Source organism: Perognathus longimembris, chromosome 23 (assembly GCF_023159225.1).
Source record: "Perognathus longimembris pacificus isolate PPM17 chromosome 23, ASM2315922v1, whole genome shotgun sequence".
Lineage (NCBI taxonomy): Eukaryota > Metazoa > Chordata > Mammalia > Rodentia > Heteromyidae > Perognathus > Perognathus longimembris.
In genome coordinates, this window is record NC_063183.1 from 10,927,979 (window position 1) to 10,947,871 (window position 19,893).

At 45.1% G+C, this 19,893-nt stretch overlaps 1 protein-coding gene across 3 annotated transcripts in view; it reads right to left on the reverse strand.

The window, feature by feature from the left end:
- Snx29 (sorting nexin 29) overlaps positions 1 to 19,893 on the reverse strand; it is a 226,508-nt gene that overhangs the window by 199,022 nt on the left and 7,593 nt on the right. For all 3 annotated transcript variants that reach the window (XM_048332417.1, XM_048332416.1, XM_048332418.1), the window contains exons 2-3: positions 9,488 to 9,549; positions 6,873 to 6,925 (exon numbers count right to left, since the gene is read on the reverse strand). In XM_048332417.1, the coding sequence (XP_048188374.1) occupies positions 6,873 to 6,925; positions 9,488 to 9,549 (115 nt within the window). The remainder of the gene's footprint in view (positions 1 to 6,872; positions 6,926 to 9,487; positions 9,550 to 19,893) is intronic.

Here is a 19,893-nt window from a genome sequence, read left to right on the forward strand (position 1 = left end):
CCACATGCTCTCTATCTCTTCCTACCATCAGGAGGAGGAGGAGAGAAGGAGGAGGAGGAGGAGGAGAGAAGGAAGAGGAGAAAGAGGAGGAGAAGGGGGGAGGAAGAAGAGGAGGAGGAGAAGGAGGAGGAGGAGGAGGAGGAGGAGGAGGAGGAGAAGAATGACAGCGATGACACTGGTACTTACATGCTGTTTAATATGAGCCCTGTGAGTGGTAAACTCAAGATAAATAGTTATTTAAATTCAGATATGGAAATGTAGCTCAGATTTGTTAGAGGCCCTAGAGCTGCACATTTTCTAAAAATAATAATTTTCCAAGGAGAAATTAATTCACAGTGATGGCTCACACCTGTAATTCTAGCACCTAGGAGGTTAGGATAAGAGGATCACAATGTCTAGACAAGCCTGAGCTATAGAGTAAGCCTGCTTCCAAAAAATAAAAAAGAAAGGAGGGAGGGAGGGAGGGAGGGAGGGAGGGAGGGAGGGAGGGAGGGAGGGAGGGAGGGAGGGAGGGAGGGAGGGAGGGAGGGAGAAGGTCAATTCACTTATCAGTACAGAAAATAAGAACACATAGGCCCAGTGACATAGGCCAGGGGTGGGAAAGCGCCACTAGCATGTGTGTGGGCTCCATCCCAGCACCACAAGAAAACTCACACACAATAAGGAGCCACCTACTAGGAAGCCTCACTATGGAATAAAGGGCTGGGGTAGGGAGATGCCAAATCCAGTTAATGAGTCCCAGTAGTTTTTATAGAACAAGAGTCATAGCATAGGAGGAGGTCGACACCTCCAACACAGGCGGCTGGTAAGGAACATGTGAGGGTGAGGATAAAAATCCCACACAGGGGTATGTGAGGGGACAAAGCGGCCTTGGAAACCATTCCATGTCCTGGGGGTTGGAAGACAGTGCTTGGGGCTTTAGCTACCATAAGAGGAACCTGGGGAACAGCCAAGGGCAGCTGGTCTTGTTGTGTAGCTTCAGGAAAGTCCAAAATTCTTTCTAATTCCTTGGTAACTGAAGAAGAAAATCACCAAATCCCTCCTTTCCTGGCATGCTTTGAAAGAAGAAACTCCCTTCTGATTCCTTCAGACCTGTCCCTGAAATGCTGACAGACATTTATAGTCTCTTAAATCTGAGATGAAAACCTAAGGCCTAGGTGGCTTAGTGGTAGAGTGCTTGCCTAGCATGCATGAAGCCCTGGGTTCAATTCCTCAGTACCACACAAACAGAAAAAGCCAGAAGTGGTGCTGTGACTCAAATGGCAGAGTGCTAGCCTTGAGTAAAAGCAGCTCAGGGACAGTACCCAGGCTGAGTTCACGCCTCAGAACTGGCAAATAAATAAATAGATAGATAGATAGATAGATAGATAGATAGATAGATAGATAGATAATAAATAAATAAATGAAAGAAAGAAAACCTAAGGCCAGCTCATCGCCACTTAATAGCAAAGGCAGCCAGTGGCAGTGATGGACACAAGCACCACCCCCATCTCACAGATGACAAAATTGGGGCACACGACAGAGACTTGCCTGGAATCACAAGAGCCCCTCAGAACTGGCAACACACAGATTCAAACTGAGGTCCAGCCAAATCTCACATTCTGTTTCCTGTTCCCCCTCCCTCCTTTTCCATTTCTAGCGATAAGTCCAAGGGCAAATTTCCTGGTTCTGTTTTCTAAATCCACATAGAAGAAGGCATCTCTGTGGAACAGGAACATATCAGCCTTCGAGGAAACTTCCAGGGTCTGTTGAGTCCTTGGCCCATTATTTCTAAAAGGCAAAATAATCAAAAGCTATTTTAAAGTCTCACCACATGCCAGTCAGACTGGCAGAACATGGGATAACCACAAGAATGAGCCTTTGTTCACCAAGGAAAGCAGACAATGATGTCAAACAGACATGGTGGAGGGGTATAGTGAAGGCCTGCTGGGGAGGGACACAACTGCTGAAGCTTGCTGGTGAACCTCACAAGATCAAATCTCTCTCTCTCTTCCTCTCTTCCTCTCCATCCTCTTCCTCCTCCTCTTACACACACACACACACACACACACACACACACACACACACACACTCACACACACTGGACTTGAGGTAGGAACAGAATATACCCCATACCAGCCCCAAACCTATAACAGCTCCAATCTTGCTGGTACCCTCTATAATTCCAGTCTTTACCACACCTCCATTCCTTTTGGCACAGCTGACAATGTGTATTATTATGTATATTGTTTATTTGTCTTAAATTTGATTCATTTTGTTCCTTTACATATGCCTGACTTTTTTGCCCTTTTTCTGGGTTTGTTGTTGTACTGGCACTGAAGAATAAACTTGGCTTCAAGCTTGCTAAGCAAATACTCTATAACTTGAACCATGTCCCCAGTCCTTTTACTTTTATTTTTCAAATGGGGGTCTCACACTTTTGCCTGATCTTGGACTATGAACCTCCTATTTCTGCCCCCCCACCAAGCTGGTATTATAGGCATATACTACCATACCCAGCTATCCCTCCACCCCTTTGTGTCAGTCATGGGGCTTGAACTCAAGGCCTTGGTGCTGTCCCTGAGCTTCTTTGCTCAAGGCTAGCACTCTATATAACTTGAGATACAGCTCCACTTCTGGGTTTTTGCTAGTTAATTGGAGATACAAGTCTCATAGACTTTCCTGCCCAGGCTGGCTTCAAACCACAATCCCCAGATCTCAGCTTCTAACTAGGTGTACAAGTATGAGCCACTGGTGCCTGGCCAAATATGCCTATTTTATAAAAAGAAAAAAAATCTACTGCTATTGTTACCAGCACTGGGTTACATAACAGAGTAGCCCTATAAGGAAATTAAAATATTAAATTCTGACTTCATTATGGCCAGAGACTGAACTGAGTTCAATCTGACCTACACAGTTTTTTTTTAAAAAGGGAGAAGTTGTAAGTGATACGTTATTTTGAACTCATTATTTTGAATATGCTGACATTTTCAGAGGTCAAAAACAATCAAATATTTGCAATTACATTCAGTACAACTTAATCCCAAACCAAATCTTTGCAGCTTCTATCACTGAACCTGAAAAAGGCCTAAAAGAAAACTAATGCTGTGACATTTAACACTGAAAATGATATTGTCTCTCACTTGGAGAAAGTGTGTGCTAGGAAACAATGAAGTGTGACCCATGCTGGGAGCCAGGTGTCACACTCAGCAGATCACACAACCACTTAGAACAACAGTGTGAGACTGACCAAGAATCTCTACACATCAAATGAACTGTGGGATGTGTATACACCAGGATTTGAATTTTTCAATTTTGAAATTTCTTTTGATCTCTTTCCTTATCATTTTTGATGGTATATATAACATTCTTCCTTAAGACAAGCTGACTATACACAGCTCTGTACAACAGAGAGACTAGACTGCCATTTCAACATAGTGACCATAGGTAGCAACCGCTGGACTTTTGGCCACCTTGTGTCCATGTCACCTTCATAAAGCACCCAGACTTCAGTGATCTCTCCTCTACTGGCTATACTCTTGATGGATCATGACCCCAAGTCAACCTTTTGCTACAGAAGCCTATAGGGTTCCAGAAAGCTCCCTCAGGACCACTTACTTGTCAGTGATAAGGAACAGAGATGACTCAACCGCACCTGCAGACCTCTACCAGCAATTCAAGTGCTGGCCCACTTTCCCTCTCAGGGAATGGGGCAGTTATGAGGCCTTTCCTACTGCCTGTGGCCAAATACACTGCAAAGATAAGATCAGGACTTGCAACTGAGAAGGAATTCCACAAGTGGGAAGAAAACCCAGCCTCAAAATCAAAGTAACCACTAGATGCGATATAAGAGAAAGAAAGCCACCATGAAGCCATCTCTGTGTTTGAGGGGGACTGCTTCCAGACCCCCAGTGGATACCAAAATCTGAGGGTGCTTCAGACTCCTATATAAATTGACATAGTATTTGCTTAGAACTACGCACATCTTCTCTTATACTTTAAATCATCTCCAAGGCTCCTATAATACCTAATACAATTTTTTAAGCTAGGTAAATAACATAAACTACACTGTCTAAGGACTCATTTCCTCCCAAAAGCTCAGGAGAATTCAAACCTGTCCAAGATATGTAACTGTCCCCAAAATGTCTGAGTTCCCAGTTCAACAGTGTTCAGAGATGGGGCTTTGGAGAAGTCATTGGATAAAGACAGTATTAGATAGGTTATGGAATTGATAGGTCATTGACGTGTGCCTCTTAAGGTTGTCCCCCACCCCCTCCCAAACACCTGAGGCAAGCTGTTCAGCTCCACTTGCCCTTCTGCCATGAAGTTCTGCTCACCTCAAGCTCAGAAACAAGGTAGCCAGCCAACCACACACTGTAACCTCTAAAGGCAAAATGAATCTGCCCTCCTTTTCAATCATTCGTCACAAGAACACACCTCACAAGGCTGAGATCTGAGGGTCCTGGGAGGATAATTCCAAGAGACTCTTATCTCCAACTAACCAGCAAAAGCCATAAGTGGAGCTATGGCTCCTTAGCAAAAAGCTAAGGGACAGCAACCAGACCCTCAGTTCAAGCCCCAGTAACCACACAAAAAAAAAAAAAAAATAAGGAAAAATAACCACCAACTTAGGCTGCATGGTTTTGAAGTCTGCTTTCTCATCCATAAGGCAAGGAAAGTCTACTGCTCTTCCTGAAGTGGTCTCAAAGACTGAGCAACATAAAGAATAGCAAAAGCAATAACAGTAACTATTATCATTAATATTAAGCAGTATACTGCTTCTAGTCATAAAACAACAGCAATTGCAGAGGAATTAACATTTTTTTAATTCTACTATTTTACAAAATATAAGTTAAGAGCATTAACCTTACATTCAGAGTATAACTGCCTCTCTAAGGAAATAAAACAACTCAATTATGGAATGATAGAAGAAAAGTGACACCAGAAGTCATGGATACATCCACAAGTACACACAATCTTACCACATGTACACACACACAAAGCAATCTGGCCAGGAAATGAGGAGCCCTTGGTTAGCTCTGCATCTTAGCACCTGTAACACTGATGGGACCAGAAGCTTTGACATCCACTGCAATCGTCTGAGGAGCTTATCAAAAATGCAAATTGCCAAGCAAACCCTCCCACACCTGTTCGTGCACATCTACACAGACTGACTCAGTGGACGGAGGATGGACTATGACATCTGAATCACTAGTTTACGAGCCCGCCGGGTGATTCTGATGCATGTAAGGTTCACAGTAGGCCCTCAGGAAGAACTGAGTCAGTAACTCTGTCTACTATGCTAATGCCATCAACAAACACTGAGACTCTAATGTGTGGTCGGCACAGAATGTCTGTGCCAAACCCTGTGAAATGAAGGGGGATTGGCAACTCTGTTCACAAAGCTCATAGGCCTGTGGTATGGACAGGTAAGCAGGTAAGTACCTGGCTACATGGCGACTGTCACATACACACTCATCAGATGGCACTGAGCACCTTCCAGATGCAGAGGGGCACTAGAGAGCTACCCAAAAAAACAAGACTGCTAAACATCCCTGTCTTCACAGAGCTGGTGTTTGGTGCCAGGAGACAGGGAAGATACACAACTAAACAGCATCATGATGAGTTTGATAGGTGATATATGTTATGGGAAACTAAGCATAGAAGGAAGGGGTCATTTCCAGTGGGCACCACTGTCAAAGAATCCCCAGAGCTCTGTTAAATATGTCTCTACAAGCTTTGATCATGGTTGTTAAAGTTTCACAGGAGAGTAAGAGGATGAGGATCAAGCAGATAAGGCAGTGACGGGCTCTGATGGGTGGCTGGGGGCCAGCAATGAGGGCATGGACACTGTAGGTGAGATGAATGCTGAGTAGGCCTGTTCCATCAGCCTCTCCACAGGCCGCAGAGCAGAAATCAGCTCTGACATCACAGGGAACTTCCAGCAAGGGCTGGCGTCTGTGTGTCTCTCACCCCTGCCAAAAATGTATGTGTCCAGCCAATGTCATAAGCTTAGGCAACTATGTCAGCCATTCCTGGGTTGTGAATGTTTACGGTGAGTTTTAAGACTTCCTTTTAAACCAAAAACGAATACATGACCACAGGAAATAAATGGAGAATACCAAAGACATAAAGATTTCCAATGTTCCTACTTCATTACTACCTCTGTCCACATTGTGGTCTCCTTTTTGCCAGATTTCTTTGATATAACTAGACAATGTGCACTTGTATAATTTAATCCTGCTTTTTTATTGTTGACATGTGTATGTTCATTACACATACAATTTGTAAAGTGCTACCTTAAAAACAAATTCTAGCTGGGCACTGGTGGCTCACATCTATAATCCTAGCTACTCAGGGGGCTGAGATCTGCAAATCACAGACAAGAAAGTCCATGAGACTCTTATCTCCAATAAAGTATGGGGAAGAGACAGAAGTATAGCTGTGACTTAAGTAGAAGAGCACTAGCTTTGAGCAAAGTAAATTCAGGGACAGCACCCAGGCCCCAAGTTCAAGTCCAAGGACTGACAAAAAGAAATTCTGCATGAATATCATTTGTAATGACCGTATAACATGCTATTCCATTGATGGATTTCACTTGACTGACCATTTCCCAGTAAATGGGTTTTTAGGTTTCTGAGTTTGCAAATTTACAAACTATCTTGAAAAAAACGTTATACAAAAAGGCATCTGAAGTAGGTCCTTCAAAACATATTCCTCAAGGGAGAAAAACAGGCAAGCAGGAGTTTTTACAGTTGTCACCACACAAAAAGTCATAGTGAACCCAATCCACACACTGTACAACTGGTCACAGAAGCAGAATGCAGCTGCCAGCCATCTCTTGCCAACTCTTGGGTCGCAAGGGTAAGTGGTTTTAGGAGCCACAACCTTACCTGCTGTCAGAATCAGAGGCGATTTCCTTTCTTCCTCCAAAGCGAATCTGACACTGCACAGAAAAAGAAACTGCTGAGGTAAGCTGTTGGGATAAGACACTCAAAAACCTCACAAAACAGCCCACACGGGCTGACCCCTGAGGAGTCAGAAGGGGCCCGAAACTTCAGGAGCTGAGTCAGGGCATCCCAAGGGTGTCAGCGCAGGAAGTAAGAAGGCAAACATCTCAGCTTCCCAGCTGCCACTTGAAGAAAGCCTTTCTCCCCCACTTGTGTGGAGGTGAATCTCCATAGGAAGACAAAATGAACAGGAAACAGCACCTTCTACAAAGCACCAAGAAACTGCTCCTGGGTGTCGGCAGCTGACTGGTAAGGCAGAGCTCACAGGCAATAAATAGAACTTCCACAAATCAGAGATGATAATGCCTTTTCAACAGGGTCTCCAAGTTTTTATGACTGACTATAAAATTAGAAGTGCATAAATCAAGCTTCATACAAGTCATTTAGTTGTACTGAATGAAATTTATCCAGGGTAGATTAAAAAGAAAGCCAGGGAGTTTTTTTGTTGGGTGGGTTTTTTGGGTTTTGCCAGTCCTGGGGCTTGAACTCAGGGCCTCAGCACTGTTCCTGGCTTCTTTTTGCTCAAGACTACCACTCTACCACTTGAGCCACAGCACCACTTCTGGCTTTTTTGTTTGTTTATGTGGTGTTGAAGAATAGAACCCAGGGCTTCATGCATGTTAGGCAAGCACTCTACCAGTAAGCCACATTACCAGCCCCACAATTATTCTTTACATTTATTTGTGATAAAACAGAAAATAACAAGGCCAAGAGCTGGTGGCTTATGCCTATAATCCTAACTATTCAGGAGGCTGAGATCTCAGGATCATAGTTCAAAGACAGTCCAGGAAGAAAAGTTCATGAGACTCTTATCTTCAATGAACCACCAGAAAACTGGAAGTGGTAGAGTATTAATTGAACAAAAGAGCTCAGGGGGGCTGAGAATATGGCATAGTGGTAGAGGCCTTGCCTCATATACATGAAGCCCTGGGTTCAATTCCTCAGCACCACATATACAGAAAAAGCCAGAAGTGACACTGTGGCTCAAGTGGTAGAGTGCTGGCCTTAAGCAAAAAGAAGCCAGAGACAGTGCTCAGGTCCTGAGTTTAAGCCCCAGGACTGCCCCCCCCCCCAAAAAAGAGCTCAGAGACAGCATTCAGACCCTGAGTTCAAGTTCCACAACTACCCCACAAAAAAAGAATAACAACAAAAAAAAACTTACCATGTTACCCCTTTGTAACTGTAAAATCCAACTCATAATGTTATGTGGCTATCACCACTATCAACTGCGCTCTTGCTCACTCTCTCTCTTTCTCTCTCTCTCTCTCGTGTGTGTGTCAGTGTGTGTCTCTGTGTGTCTGTGTGTCTGTGTCTGTGCACACATACAGGTCCTAGGACTTGATCTTGGGGCCTGGGAGCTATCCCTGAAATTTTGTGCTCAAAGCTAGTGCTCTACCACTTCAGCAACAGCTCCACTTCTAGTGGAGCTAGTTGGGTAGTTAACTGGAGATAAGAGTCTCATAAATTTTCCTGGCCAGGCTAGCTTTGACCTGCAATTTTCAGATTCCAACCTCCCGAGTAGCTAGGATTACAGGCATGAGCCACTAACCCCTGGCTATCTAGTAAACTCTTTTTTTTTTTTTTTTTTGCCAGTCCTGGAGCTTGAACTCAGGGCTTGAGCACTGTCTTTGGCTTCTTTTTGCTCAAGGCTAGCAGTCGACCTCTTGAGCCACAGCACTACTTCTGGCTTTTTCTACATAATTGGTGCTAAGGAATTGAACCCAAGGCTTCACATACATGAGGCAAGCACTGTACCACTAGGCCATATTCTCAGCTCGTCTACTAAACTCTTTTTTTTTTTTTTTTTTTTTTGGCCAGTCCTGGGGCCTTGGACTCTGGGCCTGAGGACTGTCCCTGGCTTCTTTTTGCTCAAGGCTGGCACTCTGGCACTTGAGCCACAGCGCCACTTCTGGCCATTTTCTGTGTATGTGGTGCTGGGGAATCGAACCCAGGGCCTCATGTATATGAGGCAGGCACTCTTGCCACTAGGCCATATCCCCAGCCCTACTAAACTCTTATACGGACAGAATCTTTGCTATGGATAGCATGTTTGCAAAATGTCTAAATTTACCATCAAAAATACATACAATTTAGAAGTGGTGCTGTGGCTCAAGCGGTAGAGTGTTAGCCTTGAGCACAAAGAGGCTTAGGGACAGTGCCCAGGCACTGAGTTCAAGCCCCACAACCACACACACACACACACACACACACACACACACACACACACACAATTTTCCAGGCACCAGTAGCTCATGCCTGCAATACTTAGCTATTCAGTAGACTGAAACCTGAAGATCACAGTTTGACACCAGTCTGGGCATGAAAGTCTATGAGACTCTTATCTCCAATTAATCACACACACACACAAAAAAGGCTGAGTTCAAGCCCCAGAACCAGCCAAAAGAAAAGTAAATCTGCATATACAAAGGGGACAAACTGACTTCTATTAAGTCTTGGACATTCTTACACAATCCAAAAATCATGCTTGCTCTTCTTACCTGTTTCACAGCATCCAGCAATCGCTCCAGCAGAAATTGTCTTTTGTCATTGGTCTGTGGTCCTGAAATGAAATGATGCTTAATTAGTTCTGTCTGACACTCAGCCTCTCATTAAGGCAGGCATTACAGTATACAGCGGTCCCCCACAAGGATCAGTACTCTGATAATCTTTAACAAAATAGGTACTAATCTACATCACTGCAACAATGTTTGCCCGACTGCCCAACACTGCATCTCAAGGAACTAGTTTTCCCCAAGTTGGAAGGATGTGTCTAGAGCAGTCTAAGAGTGTCTCGACATTAAAACTATTGCCATTGTGAGATGTTTGGCAGCATCCCTTGCCTCTACCACTAGATACCACTGGCACACATATACCTGACTTGTGACAACCAAAACATCTTTATTCCAGATGTCCCCTGGAGAGCAAAAGTGCCCCTACTGGACAGCCAGGAATCTAACATAAAATCCTAGCTTCCCAGGATGGCAGGCCCTGCCATCCCTCACGTATCACCCTTTCCAGCATCCCTTTGCTAAGCTACTTTTAGCAATTCATACCAGAAAACCTGATTATACCACTTTTCTCAGCAGCTAAGAGTGGCCTTAGGACCTATGGCAATGAGAAGTAAGCAGAGGGGAATAGAGAGGTTTCTGGGAACATTATACCTTTCGATACAGAGGAGGAAAAAATGGGATGGCCATTATTCCTTCCTCCATTCTCAAGCCTTGTTCATAAACAAGAGAGGAGCCAAAGAATCATCCTGGGAAAGCCCAAGAGAAGCAAAGATGCCTGCCCAAGTATCTCTGAGTTGCTTAGCCAACCCTAGAAACCAACTGATTCTTAAAACACTGCACATCAGGCTGTAACTTGCAGCCAGAAGCATTCCCAAATGAGACACATGACCAATGAATTTTCAATAACATGGTCTGGGCAAGGGTATCTCAAAGTACCAGGCAGATTATTGTCAAATACCAATCAGCAGATGTGGTGGTGGATTATAACATACCAGCCCAGAGCAGTTGTTTCAAAGGACACTCAAACTCAAAGCTGCTCTACACCACAAGCACTGACTTGCTGGCTAGCTGCTTCTGTCCTGGGCAACTCTGTGAGTACAGCACTGGGGAGAATCAGCAGGAGACTGGCTCCAAGACAGCCAAGGTTTCCTGCAAGTCAAACCAGGGCCAGGCAGTCAAGAACAATGACCACCACATGATGCACAGTTTCTGCATGCCTAATTTGGACTCTAAGGGGTAGTGGAAGCCTGGATTGGGACTCCTGACCAAGGTTCCTGCCTTACTCCAGGCCTAGCAGTCTCTCTAGGACACAAATAGCAAAGTGATGACTCCGCAAATGTCATCGCTGCTTCTTCTAGAAGAGGATTTGATAAAGGAAAAAGCCTACAGACCATGCCCACCAGAAAGAGGCCTTCCTGAAGTACCACCAGAATGGGTACAGACCACACCTGCCCACAGTCTCCAACATCTAATACCTCCCACTTTCTGCCTACAACAAGAAGGTTTAGTTTCTACTCTTCCCTTCCTCACACCAAAATAGAGAAGTCGGGCTTGCTTGCTTCCTTTTTCCAAGTACTACTCCCAACAACTCTTTGCCCTTGGGCAATGCCAACTGAAAACTTGACAAATTGTTGCCCCTAGAAATGCCTTTGCTATTTCCTTTCATTAACAACAGAAAGTTATGTGAAAAATATGAGATGAAATCAGAAAAGAATGTACAAGAAACGTAATCATCATCTCATTACTGACAATCTTAATGCCATGATTCTCAAAGTTAACATGTGTGCAGGGCTCCTGGAGATGGAGTTGAAAGGTAGACAGAAGGTTGATGGTAGAGTTGGACATTCCTCATGTCTCCCAGGCTCCCAGGTGAGGCCGCCATTGATGGTTCCTGATCCACACTTGAACAGCACCTACCCTTCCTACAAGAATTCCTACCATCTTCTGCTCTACTGCTTGCTCTAGGAGATTCAGCAGCAGTGTCCTGAGCCTTGCCCTGCAAAGCCTCTGCAGTAGAAAACCTGTGCTCTGCAGAGACCCAACCTGAGGCTGCATAGGTCTCATCCCTGTGGCCCACCTCACTGGCTGTGATCTCTCTCTCTGCAGGCAGGCAAACCCCACTCTAGGGAGACCATCATGCATTCAGAGCAGGCACTAAAGGCATTTGAGCCTATGATAAGGGGTCTCACAGGGTACAGGCTGCACAGGCCCACTCATCAATGGCAAGAGGTCTAGAGAGGGCCTGCATACTGAACAGGAAGTCACAAGCCTGAGTTCTCATCCTAGCCAGACCACTGCTGGCCATGTGACAGGGACGATGGCCTTCCTTCTCTGGACACTTGTTTTCCACATGAGATCATGCCATCCTGCCCTGTGCTCTGCAAGCACAAGGACTCTAAGGAGTCAGACCTTCTCTTTCTTACTTTGTCCAGCCACACAGCAGAGAGTACAGCATCCCAACCCCCACAAGGCCCAGAAAAGTCCAGCTTCCAGCCCTGCAGTAGCCCAAGAAGAGCAGGGGGCTGATGCTCGCCCACTAAAACGGCTACAATGGGTGAGTTGGTAAATGGCTGGCCTATTTCACAAAGAAGGACTGAGAGAACTGAGGCTGAGGGAGGAAAAGACCTTTGCCCAAGATCTGCTCACTCTTCAGCCCTCTGCAGTCTGAGATTTAAGGGACCAAACCCCACCCAGCCTCTTGACTCCTGCCTCCTGCCTGCTCAAGGGCAGTGCTAGCCAACATGAGCAACCTGAGACACATAGCAGGCATAATTTCTTGTTCAAGCACTATGGAAATGAAAAGAAAAATGGACAGATACCCAGGAAATACCTTCAGGGCATCCTTTAAGTCCCTGTCTCAGAAGTCACAGCTAAACAGCATGGCAGTGAACAGAGCAGCTGCCAACCAAGAACTGTCAGCCCAAATTGTCAGAAGTAGAAAGCTAAGAAGTTCCCATCCCAAGTAAGCTCACTCATCCCATTTTACAGATGAGGGCACTGAGGCTCTGGGAGGCTAAGTTCAGCCTCCTCTGTGCTGAGTCCCATCTCCCCCTAACTACTCAAAAACAATCTCCAGCAAGTGCCCCTCTTTTCCTCGCCTCATCAGTTACTCCTCACCTGCTTAAAAGCAAGCTCCGGCAAGCATCCCTCTTTTCCTCAGCTCATCAATTACTCCTCCTATCTGTACAACCCCAACAGTGTGAGAGGATGTTGGATTATCTCCCTAGTAAAAACATGGTTTGATCAGGGCATGTGGCTCACATCTGTAATCCTAACTACTCAGGAAGTCCAGATCAGGAAGATCGCACAGGTCAGAGCCAGCTCAGGCAAAAAAAAGTCTGTAAGATCCCATCTCAAACAATAAAAAACTGGGCAAGGTAGAATGCACTTGTTACCCCAACTACATAGGAAGTGTCAATTCAAGTGCAGTCCAGGCTGGCCTAGCATAAACAGCAAGATTCTACTCAGAAAATAATGAAAGCAAAAAGGGTTGGGGCTCTGAGACAAGTGTTAGAACATTTGCCTAGCAAGTCCAAGTACCTAAGTTTAAACCCCAGAAACATACACACAAAAAAGCATGCTTTGCTTCCACATGCCCTTCCATCTGTGACCACCTTTGTCCAGGCCCTGTGATGGCCACTAAGCTCTGCCCTTAGGCGCGGATCTCCTTTACCCTGAACTGAGTGATCTACACAGTGGCAAGTCACAGTAAGTGACTTACTGATACTACTGGACCCACAGTGATATTGTGGTTCATTCAGTGTGCCCTGAGAAGCTACCAGTAGTCAGCATTTCCACCAAGCCCTGCCTAGGTCTCTGTCAGGGGCTCTCAAATGAGCTGAGTTTCTGATTTTCACGGATGATGGTACAGGTTTAGCATGTTTAACATACCTTGAATGGAGAGATCAGTGAAATATTTCAGGAGAAAGCTGGTCAGTATTTTAGTTTCTGCAGCCCACAGGACTGACTGTCTTTGTAACCCCTCCATCCACCACTGTAGTGTGAAAGCAGCCACAGACAATGTATACGTGAACAGGCTTGGAATAGACCACTGTCCTAGCAGAGGTAATTACAGAGGACAGGAGCTTAAAAATGAGGCTGCATTGTATGTTTCCAGACTTCATGCATTGACAGCTAGGTTTTAGCACTGACAGCAGGCATTAGAACAGATGCAATCACCCTCCTCTTTCACCCTCTGACCATGTCCATGACCCCCACACAGCACCCTCCACCCAGCGGATCCACTCAAAGTAGCAAACATGGGTCTGGGAATGTGGCTTAGCAGGAGAGTGCTTGCCTTGCATGCATGAAGCCCTGGGTTTGACTCCTCAGTACTACATAAACAGAAAAAGCCAGAAGTGGCACTGTAGCACAAGAGATAGAGTGCTAGCCTTGAGCAAAAATAAGCCAGTAACAGTGCTTGAGGCCTGAGCCCCAAGCCCCAGGACTGGCAAAAAAAAAAAAAAAAAAGGACCAAATCACAGCAGATCTGTAAATGGGTGAATAATGGGCCCCATCAATGTTCTCTAGAGCCATGGTCTCTCACACAATTACTCAACCCTTCTCCTGTAGCATGAGAAGAGTCAGAGATAGTAAATGAGTGTGGATGTGTACGGACAAAACTATTTACAAAACATATGGCCAGCCCCGCTTGCCAATCTCTGCTGTGGGGAAAAAAACAAAACGAAACACCAAACTGGCAATGTGCAAATACTTTGTATCTTCTCTCATAGTTACAGAGACACTAATACCTACCATAGATGTCATGATAAAAGTAACCAAGAAACATTCAAGGTGAAATTCCCCAGTGAAGCAAGTATAGTAAATCAGTAGACATACCAGCCATGTGGCAGCACATGCCAAAATCAAAACTAAAAAAAAATTACCAAACTATCTTTTTGGTACCTTAAAAGTAAAACTAAGGAGGGGGCTGGGGATATAGCCTAGTGGCAAGAGTGCCTGCCTCGGATACACGAGGCCCTAGGTTCGATTCCCCAGCACCACATATACAGAAAACGGCCAGAAGCAGCGCTGTGGCTCAAGTGGCGGAGTGCTAGCCTTGAGCAGGAAGAAGCCAGGGACAGTGCTCAGGCCCTGAGTCCAAGGCCCAGGACTGGCCAAAAAAAAAAAAAGTAAAACTAAGGAGGAAAGAGAAAATGGGTAAATAGCCCCTTTGATAGTCCCCCTATCTACCTGGAAGTGAGTAAGGCACTATACATCCACTACTCCCTTCAATTTCCATTTCTGGAGAAGAAATTAAGAGTCAGAAGTTCAGTAATTTGCCCCAAGTATTTTCCACAATGGGTTAAAGCCAAGATGCCTACATTAAAAAAGCTGTTTCCACCTCAACCCAGTGATGTTTGAACACAGCATCTCAGGCACAGAGCCTTTTGCTGCGGTATCCTAGGAGAAGGATCAATGTACATCCCTCAGCTCAAATATAGCCGCTATGTCATGGTAAATAAAGTTTTATTGGAAGGCAGCCATGTCCTTCCACTGCCTGTGGCTACTCTCACCAGTAGAGCAACAGAGATGAGCACTTGGTTGGAGCGGAGACCATTTGGTCCCTTGCAGATTGCCAATGCAGACCTAGAGCATCACAAATGCAAGGTGCCATCTTTTGCTACTGGGGCAGAAAGGCTAAATAACTATAGCACACCAATATGGCAGATTGTTATGCTGCCTTTAAAAAAAAATAACTGTGTAGAATGGCCTATACTCTGAACTCAGGCAACAACAAATGCTGGTGGGGGTGCAGGGAAAAAGGAACCCTCCTCCATTGTTGGTGGGAGTGCAAATTAGTACAACCACTTTGGAGAACAGTATGGAGGTTTCTCAAAAAGCTCAACATAGACCTACCCTATGACCCAGCCATACCACTCCTAGGCATTTATCCTGAACAACAGGTCCCAAGATATCAAAAAGACATCTGCACTTCCATGTTTATCGCTGCACAATTCACAATAGCCAAAATATGGAAACAACCCAGATGCCCCTCCACAGATGAATGGATCCAAAAAATATGGTACCTATACACAATGGAATACTACATAGCGATTAGAAATGGTGAAATATTGGCATTCGCAGGGAAATGGTCAGAACTTGAACAAATAAAGTTGAGTGAGACAAGCCTAGAACACAGAAAACAAAGGGGCATGATATATCCCTGATATATGACTGTTAAGGTGGGGGGAGGGGGAGACAGTAGAGACCAGGTCTGTGAAACCAAAAACTTCTTGTCAAATGGTATTTCCCACAGGTTTGGGTCAGCGACCCTACACTATGTAACTGAAACCAAACAACTACTCAACATATAAAGGTCAAAAATTGACCTCTCAGTGGATCACAATAGCTCAAAAGCTATGTATGTACATTCATATAAGACTATTGTCGACATTACATTTAAAGCCCTAGGCGAATTTTCTTCGGTGTAGGGCACGTGGCTATTGTATATGTTCTTGGTACATTGTATATTGTATATATGTCTACTGACCTAGGGAAGGGAAAGAAAAACAGGATGTAAGATATCACAAGTAATGTACACACTGCCCTACTATGTAACTGTACCCTTTTTGCACAACACCTTGTCAAAAAAACTTTTCTTTAATAAATAAATTACCAAAAAAAACTGTGGAGAAGAGAAGGAATGGGGATAAATGTTATAATAAAGGGAGAAATATCAATTCAAGTGCAGACTCCATGCAATCATGCAAACTGCATCCGCAAGCTTGGAACAAAGACAAAAGTACAATAGCTAACCATCTAAATATTTGATGTGCTAGGGAGGAATATTTATAGATATGTTCTGTGTTTTCCCAATTGTCTTTAATGTTATTTTGGTTTGAGCTTTTTTTTTCTTTTTTAACTTGAAGGAAGAAAGAGCAAATTCTAAGATCCAGTTATAGGTAAAGAAAATAAAGCCAGGTACTGGTGGTTCACATCTTTAATCCTAGCTACTCAAGAGGGTAAGATCTGAGGATCACAGTTCAAAGCCAGCCCAGGCAGGAAAGGCTGCGAGATTCCTATCTCCAATTAACCACCTAAAACCAGATGTGGAGCTGTGGCTCAAAGTAGCAGATGTAGCCTTGAGCAAAAAAGCTCAGAGAGGGCTGGGAATATGGCCTAGTGGCAAGAGTGTTTGCCTCATATACATGAAGCCCTGGGTTCGATTCCCTAGCACCATATATATAGAAAATGGCCAGAAGTGGCTCTGTGGCTCAAGTGGCAGAGTGCTAGCCTTGAGCAAAAGGAAGCCAGCGACAGTACTCAGGCCCTGAGTCCAAGGCCCAGGACTGGCAAAAAAAAAAAAAAAAAAGCTCAGGGACAGCATCCAGGCCCTGAGTTCAAGCCCCATAACCAACCAAAAGAAAGAGAGAGGGAAGGAGGGAGGGAGGGAATGGGAAAGGAGTGAACAGAGTGCCCTTCACAGAGGAAGCAGGTGCCCACCTCCAGCACTGTTTAGGTGGGCAGAGGAAACACTCCTAACAGGCCTTTTTGGGGCTCCTGAAGTAGCAAGAAGTCATCCCCTGTGGGCTTCAAACTGCTCCAACCCCACCCTAACTGGCTTCCCCACAACCCTTCCCACCTCAGTAAAAGGCACTTCTCAGCCTTTCAGCTGCTCAGGAGCAAATCCTAGGGGTCCAAACTTTCCCATTAATACACTGTATAGTCCCATGATGCTCTAATCAGTTTAATCAGCTTCTGACACATTCAACTGAAAAAATCCCTCGCTCAATTTGCCCCTCCATAGCCCTTAGCTAAATGAGAGAGGTTACACCATACTCCTATGCAATAATTGTCTGCTGAATGGTAAGCCCTGAATTTGTGCCAGTCTCTGCTGCTTCTGGAGCCCTAGCCTTTAGTAGTGTTTTAAACTAGTACAACTGCTTTGGGAGAGGGAGAGAGGAGGAAGGGAGAAAAGGAGAAGAGAAGAGGGGGCGAGGAATGAAGGAAGGCAAGCAATAATCCTCTGGGAAATCACCCCAAAGACACAATCCAAAGGAAGGAAGAGTAACTTGTACAAACATGTTCACAAGAAGGAAGGAAGGAAGGAAGGAAGGAAGGAAGGAAGGAAGGAAGGAAGGAAGGAAGGAAGGAAGGAAGGAAGGAAGGAAGGAAGGAAGGGAGGGAGGGAGGGAGGGAGGGAGGGAGGGAGGGAGGGAGGAAGGGAGGGAGGGAGGGAGGGGGAGGGATGGGGGAAGGAGGAAAGAGGAAGGAAAGAAAGGAGGAATGAAGGAGGAAGTAAGGGAGAGAGGCAGACTTGATCTCTCCAAGTCAGTCCCAAAACTGTGCTACAAGTGGGATGGATTCACAGTAGACTGTGCAGCCCACAGCATAATCAATACAGAGGGCATGGGGTAATGTGATCAGGCAGTACTCTGAGACAACAAAGGAAAGGCAGGATGCAGCTGCTATGATGATGAAACTACTTCAGCCCTGACAGGAATACGCTCTGTTCTCATAACTCAATATTGTGGCTTAGTCCACTGACTACCCTTCCTCTGAGGGATTTTTCCGGAACTTCTCCAACCCAGTCTCTAGTCCAGACTATTAAGCTACATGTAAAAACCCACACTCCTACCCCATTCCCAGGTGATAGGCACCTGAGCTCCTTGCAAACAGGGCAAACAATAGATTCCAGGACCTGCCACACCTGCAACTTAGCAAACTCTTGGAACCCTCAGCTCCCTAACTTTTACCCTACTTAAGCCCCTCTATCCCTGCTGTCATGTCTCCTGACTCTCCTCAGGTCACCATGGTGTCCCTCTTCAACTCTCCATTAGAGTTGATCTGACTTGATCTGACCAGTTAAGATTGTTTTCTCCTTTCTTTATTCTAATACCCTGGTGACTCAGTTTCCTAACAAGCCCTGTTCTGCTCCTCAGAATCTTCCTATCTCCCCCACCGGGACCCTTCCTGGTTGTTTTTCTCCTGATCCCCTCGTGCAATTTTATTTCCACAGATTTAATGTACATGCACATCCAAGCTTTTTGCATAAGAGCATCACTGTCTCTCCTGAGAACCAATTTCTGGCCCCCTTGGGATGCTAGCACCCCCCACTGTGACAGCCTGTCCTATATTTAGACAAGATGATGGCAGGATTTCAGGTGCTCACCTGTAATTACTGGCATACTGCCATCATGTAGAATAAAAAACCTTGGATTCTGCTTCCAAACTTTCAGAGTGCTGAGTCTGAGTTCCTGTTGTCAGCTGTTGTCACAGCGACAGGGCAAGCAGGGGTTGTCAGGGGGACTCAGGCCTTATCTGCCGATAATATGGGATGTTTACACAAACCAACCTTCTCCCTTCCCCTTTCTCCAGGAAAAGGAGAAAAGCATGGCATTTCAGCTTTGAATTAAGACCATATTCTTTTTATATACACTTGTTTGAGCTGAATTTTTTTTTGAGGGGGGTGGAGGTTCCAGTCATGAGGCTTAACTCAGGGCCTGAGTGCTGTGCCTGAGCTTTTCAGCTCAAGACTAACATTCTACCACTTTGAGCCACAGAGCCACTTCAGGTTTTCTGGTGGTTAATTGGACTTTCCTGGCCAGGCTCAAGCGACTGGCTTCAAACCTCAACTCAGATCTCAGCCTCCTGAGAAGATAGGATTACAGTCATGAGCAAACGTGTTTTTTTTCCCCAGTCCTGGGCCTTGAACTCAGGGCCTGAGCACTGTCCCTGGCTTCTTTTTGCTCAAGGCTAGCATTCTACCACTTGAGCCACAGCGCCACTTCTGGCGTTTTCTATATATGTGGCACTGAGGAATCAAACCCAGGGCTTCATGTATGTGAGGCAAGCATCTACCACTAGGCCATATTCCCAGTCCCCTCAGCTGATTCTTTATTCCAAGTACAAGTCACTGCTGGAGAGGGCCAAAGCAGAAAACTGGGTCCTCCATGGTCCAGAAAAGTTTTTTTTTTTAAAGATGTTAAGATGCACATAAATATCAGGCAAGGAACAGCAATAAATTGCCCACTAAGCCCAAAGCTCTGATCTATCTAGCCCTTGAAGTTGGTCTGTTCGACCTATCATCTGGCCTCTCCGCCTCTTTTTCTACCTTTAAGCAGGAAGTTTCAGTGACTTCGAGGTCAGAAGAGCTGAGAGAGAAATGGCTGATGGAAAAGAAGCATCCAGTGCCTTCCAGTACATTCTGACAACAGAACAGAGTAACTTTCTGGCTTTCTTCATTTGGCCTTCCCAGTAAAAGGAAGGTCATTATCTGGAAATCAGAATTCCTCAGCTTGAAGAGCCTGATGATCAAACACTGCTACTTCTTGAATTCTTGAAAGAAAACAAAGTTTGACTATTACCTCCCCAAGAAAACTATCCACCCTAGTCTAGCAGGTAGTTTTCTTCCCTATACCTCATTTACCTGTACATGTGTAAGTGAATCT